Here is a 5,404-nt window from a genome sequence, read left to right as displayed (position 1 = left end):
GTTCTCACTCATAGGTGGGAATTGAACAATGAGAACACTTGGACACATGGTGGGGAACATTACACACCAGGGCCTGTTGTGGGCTGGGGGGATGGGGAGGGATAGCATTAGAAATACCTAATGTAAATGATGAGTTAATGGGTGTAGCAAGCCAACATGGCACATGTATACATATGTAACAAAGCTGCACATTGTGCACAGGTACCCTAGAACTTACAGTATATATATATATATACAAGCCCTCCTGAGTGTGCCATCTGTTTTCTGCCTGGACCTCTCCACTGATACACCACTTCCTATATGAACTGTGATGAATACCTTTTCCTCATTCCCCTCCCTGTGTGTTAGACCGTGTTCTGGGGGCTGGTGGGGAAGCAGAGACTCCAAAGGGAGGAAGTGGCATGGACTATTTAGGGTAGACCTGCTCCTGCATTGAGGACACAGGCATACGTTGATCTCCAAGGGTCATTCTATCCTGGCTGCTGTGCTTGACATGGCTCGTCTTCTCTGCGAAGCCCTGTGGCCTGCACAAGCTCTGCCACATTCCTCTGATGCCTCTGATCTTCCACTTTGGTCATTGGGGAGGTGTACAGACAAAGCAATAGAGTGAAATTTTAAAAAATGTGAATTCTGTTTCTTTAACATACATACAGCATGTAGTACATGCCAAGCACTATTCTCAGAGCTTTATCCATTTTAATCTCATTTAATCCTCCTAACAACCCAATGAGATAAAGTACTATTAATACTCTTACTTTCTAGATAAGCAGACTAAGTCTAAGGCAGTTTAAGATGCTGGGCCTATGATGGCACAGCTAGTGAGTGGCAGAGCTGGATTTCAACGTGGGCTTCCTAGCTTCAAAGTCTGTGATGTCAACCACAACTCCTTGCTGGAATACTAAATTCCATTTTAAAATAAATATGAGGCCTCTGTAATGTTAAGTTTCTCTAGTTTTAACCAACTGGTACCTGTATTCGTTAGGGTTCTCCAGTGAAATAGTACTAATTGGATATGTGTGTATTTGTGTATATATATGTATTTATATATAGTGTGAATATAGACACACAGACACACACATATATATATAGAGAGAGATTGAGGCAGAGAGAGAGAGAGACACAGAGAGAGAGAAAGAGAGGTTGATTTATGTTAAAAAATTGGTTCATGTGATTATGGAGGCTGGCAAGTCCAAAAGCTGTAGTTCAGGTCTGAAGGGTGCTAGGCTAGAAACCCAGGAAATAGCTGATGTTGTGGTTCAAGTCTGAAGGCCACCTTCTGGTAGAAGTTTTTCTTGCTCAGGGGAGGTCCATCTTTTGTTCTATTCAGGCCTCAACTGACTGAATGAGGCCCACCTTCCATTATGAAGGGCAATCTGCCTTACTCAAGGTCTACCAATTTAAATGTTAATCTCATCCAAGAACACCCTCACAAAAGCATCAGAATAATATTTGACCACATATCTGGGCATTGTGGCCCAGCAAAGTTGACATATAAAATTAACTAGGACAGTACTCTTCAGCATTTTGATCTTGGAAGATTTAGTGCACACCAACTGGGCCCAGAGAAAAAAAAAGACATGTTGTATGCATCTTCGGAAAGCTTTTTCCAGATCTTAAGGGGAAGGATTTGTTTTAATCTCTAGTTTCACAGGAGTAAGGGGTAAGCTCCAGGAAGCTGTGGAACAGTCCACAAAGACCAATAAGCGGGCCCTCTTTCTGCCTGTGGTCTAAGCAAAAAGGATTCTCATGGCTCCCATGGGGTCTAGCTACCTCATCTGGCAATGTCCAGAAAAGGACTTGGGGTCAAAGGCCAGGGCTAAGGGTTGCAAATCTCAATGCCTACAGGAATCAAGCAGGTACCATTGATGAGCCAGGCAGTCCAGTTACAAGGCAAACAGCAGCATATGTGCGATGATAAATAGTAATTGTCCTTCCCTTTCAGGTGTTGGAAATCAGGAGGAAGTGGTTGACTTGGAGCAAACTGGAGTGTGCCTGCCCTTTGTAAAGTGGTCAGCTCCCTCTGCCTTGAGCTGATGGCTGCCAGACATTCAGTTCTTTAAGGAAAATTGGAAATCTGGATTCTCTTGTAAAACTCCTGATTTTCTTATTATTTCTGACATTTCATTTAATAGTTTTACTTTGTAGTATTTTAAAATTAATTAATTTAAAAATTGACAAATGAAAATTGTATATATTTATCACATATAATGTGATGTTTTGAAATATGTGTGCATTGTGGAACAGCTAAATCAAGCTAATTAACATATGCATTACTTACTTTTTGTTTTGAAATAACTTCAGACTTATAGAGGATTTGTAAAAATAGTACAAAGAATTTTCACATCGTCTTTCTAGATCCACTGGGGACTTGAGCTCCCAAATGTCAACATTTAATTGTGCTTGTTTTATCATGCTCTACCTTTGTTTCTGTCTCTGCTTTTGCCTTAACATTTTGAGAACTGGATTTGAATTTTTAATATACATAACAGAAGACCCCTTTAGAAATGGCTGTCCTCCTTGATCTTTTTTTTTTTTTTTTTTTTGAGATGGAGTCTTGCTCTCTCACCCAGGCTAGAGTGCAATGGAGAGATCTCAGCTCACTGCAACCTCCGCCTCCCAGGTTCAAGCGATTCTCCTGCCTTGGCCTCCTGAGTAGCTGGAATTACAGGCACACACCACCATGCCCGGCTGATTCTTTTTGTATTTTTAGTAGAGATGGGGTTTCACCATGTTGGCTAGGCTGGTATCGAACTCCTGAGCTCAGGCAATCTACCCACCTCGGCCTGCTAGAGTGCTGGGATTACAGGCATGAGCCACTGTGCACGGCCCCTTGATCATCGTTATGATGACGAATCCTGATGCTTGTGGGTTTATTTTTAGAAACAATATTTTCTTGAATAGGCAGGACTTGGTGGAGTTTGTTTTTCTTCAAACAGTGCTCCCAAATACGGATAGTCCCCGACTTAACAACGCTTTGACTTTACGTCAGTGAGAAAACAATACACATTCAGTAGACATACTTCTAGTACCCATAAAAGCATTCTGTTTTCCACTGTCATTACGGTTTTCAATAAATTACATGAGCTATTCAACACTATTAGAAAATAGGCTTTGTGTTAGATGATTTTGCCCAGTTTTAGGTGAATGTAAGTGTTCTGAGCACGTGTAAGGTAGGCAAGACTAAGCTATGATGTTCAGTAGATTAGGTATATTAAATGTACTTTTAACTTATATTTTCAACTTATGATGGATTTATCAGGCTGTAACCCCATCCTAAATTGAGGGGCATCTTATATGTGTTGTTAAATCTCCCTTTCCCATTTATTCATGACAGATTTAGAGGATTCCATGTGTTCTAGTTGCTTGTGGTTGTTGAGAGTCCATCCAGCTTAAAATCTTACCTCCCTTTCCTCTCCCCAGCATATGCTTCACTGGAGAGACATGAAAAGGGGTGGGGTCTGGTTCTGGATCTCAGGGGAGGTGGGACGGGGCAGACAGAGATCTTCGAAGGTCACTGATCACAGTCAATGAGGGAGAAATCCTGATCTCCTGGCTTGGTCTCCATTCTTCTCCTCTGGAGGCCTCTACTGATACAGGGTGTGGTGGTCACCAGATAGATGGTGGTTAGCTTCACCCCAGCCCTGCCATTGCTGTGGAACCCCTCAAAGAGTGACAGTTCCCTTAGGCCAGTGGTCCACACTCTCAACCCTCTCACCAGGTGTTGCCTCCTCCCATTCAGCCTGGTAGCCCCCTGTACAGCTTCTTGGCTTTCGGTTCTTCTTCTAAATGTACTCATGAGAGCAATGGGAATCCTAAGTTCTCTTCCTTGCTCTTCAGTGGCCTCAGGAGCCTGGGATGAGAGTGTCTTCTTGCATCTCTTCCATGAGCTACCATGAAAAACTTCTTGCTTCTAGAAATGTCAGATGATAAACAGGTACTGGCCTTTTTGTTCACTTTTCCCTGTGGCAGAAGTTGCTACAGGGATACAAACATTCATTCTGATCATCTTACTGCTAGGCATTTCCAGTCCTTGCAGTTAGGTGTGGCTCCTGGGAGTGGGTTCTTGTATTACTTGCTAGTATAGCTCATACAAACCTCCAAGCAATCTGTTCCATGCTCCTTCCCCCTTTCTGTAGTTGGAATGGTGATAAAGATGACAGAATGATCTTGAAGCTAGATATTGAAGATGACAGGGTTGCTGACATCCTGAAATCCTTAAATGACTCTGTGGAGAAGACAGACTATTGCTTCTTGCCCCCAAATCTGGAGCAAACCACCTTGACTTGTATATGTTTGTGCAATTATATCTTGGATTATTGTTTATAGTAGATTAGCCTTCCCTAATTAATATAATCTTGATACCTGGGGACACGGCTTTCTCAAGAGCTGTCCTACCGTGCAGTCTGGGCAGCTTCAGGTCAGTCTAGAGGATGCATTCAGCTGGGGGTGAGTGGTTGGTGGGGGAGATGCCTGTCTCCTCCTGGACTGGAACCTTCAATCTAGGACTGATTTCCACAGCCCTTCACTTGACTTGAAGGATAGAAGAAGCATCTCCCTCCCTTCTTCCATGGAGATGTTCAAGAAAAATCTCTTTGCCATGAGCACTGCATTCCTCACAGAGCCAGTGATTCTGATGATTCCACTTTTCTCCTTCTCCACAGGGCAGAGAATGATAGTTCTGTGGTTGATTGGGATTGGGCTGGCTTTTCTAGCTCTAAGGTATTCCCAGGGTGGTGGGCAGGCTCCAGATATCAGAAGTTCTCCATGGAATGTAAGGTATTTGCGGTCTATGATTCCAGCTGTGGGTCCTAGAGCCAAATTCAAGGCAATGGGAAAAGTCCCACTCAACACTGATGCATAGTAAAACGGCATTGGGCAGGCAGAGTGAGGGATAAGGAGGCAACCAGTTTGGGACTTGAGGCTTAGACCCTGCAGATACGGGTGAGGGGCTGGGCATGAATCAAAGAACTTGCTGGAACTATGCTTTCTGGGAAGGCTGGGTCTGGAAGCTGTGTTTCGGGAGGAAGGGCCAGGGTGCCAACTGAAGCCTCATAGGGTGCTCCTCCAACCTCTTGGGCTCCTGGCCAGGTTTCTTACCCCATCCCTTCTTAAGGAAAACATACACATACTCCAAGTATTACAGATGCTTTCAGTTTAATAGCTGTTTTTAATTTTTAATTTTTTTTTTTTTTAGGTTTTGGGCTGAAGACTTAAAGCCTGCTGCTCCTGGGCATCATTTCTCAGCCTCTCCTTACAACTATAGTACTGAGTCAAGGACGTCTTTAACGTCATGGACGGCTCCTAGAACAGCCACAGAAAAAACAGGGTAAAGGGATAGGAAGAAAAAAGGAAGGGAAAGAGAGCCAGGGAATTGGGGAAGGAGAGGGAGGTGGAGGGGGAGGGA

At 43.5% G+C, this 5,404-nt stretch overlaps 1 protein-coding gene across 1 annotated transcript in view; it reads right to left on the bottom strand.

Annotated features, from left to right (window-relative positions):
- Positions 1-5,137: 5,137 nt before the first annotated feature.
- The window catches only part of DCD (dermcidin), a 4,446-nt gene continuing 4,179 nt past the window's right edge, over positions 5,138-5,404 (bottom strand). Inside the window, exon 5 of the mRNA XM_011930427.1 lies at positions 5,138-5,301. Within this exon, the coding sequence (XP_011785817.1) occupies positions 5,258-5,301 (44 nt within the window). The 3' untranslated portion in view covers positions 5,138-5,257. The remainder of the gene's footprint in view (positions 5,302-5,404) is intronic.

The sequence above is a fragment of the Colobus angolensis genome, unplaced genomic scaffold (assembly GCF_000951035.1).
Source record: "Colobus angolensis palliatus isolate OR3802 unplaced genomic scaffold, Cang.pa_1.0 Scaffold87, whole genome shotgun sequence".
In the NCBI taxonomy this organism is placed as follows: domain Eukaryota; kingdom Metazoa; phylum Chordata; class Mammalia; order Primates; family Cercopithecidae; genus Colobus; species Colobus angolensis.
This window is presented reverse-complemented; position numbering and strand designations above follow the sequence as displayed.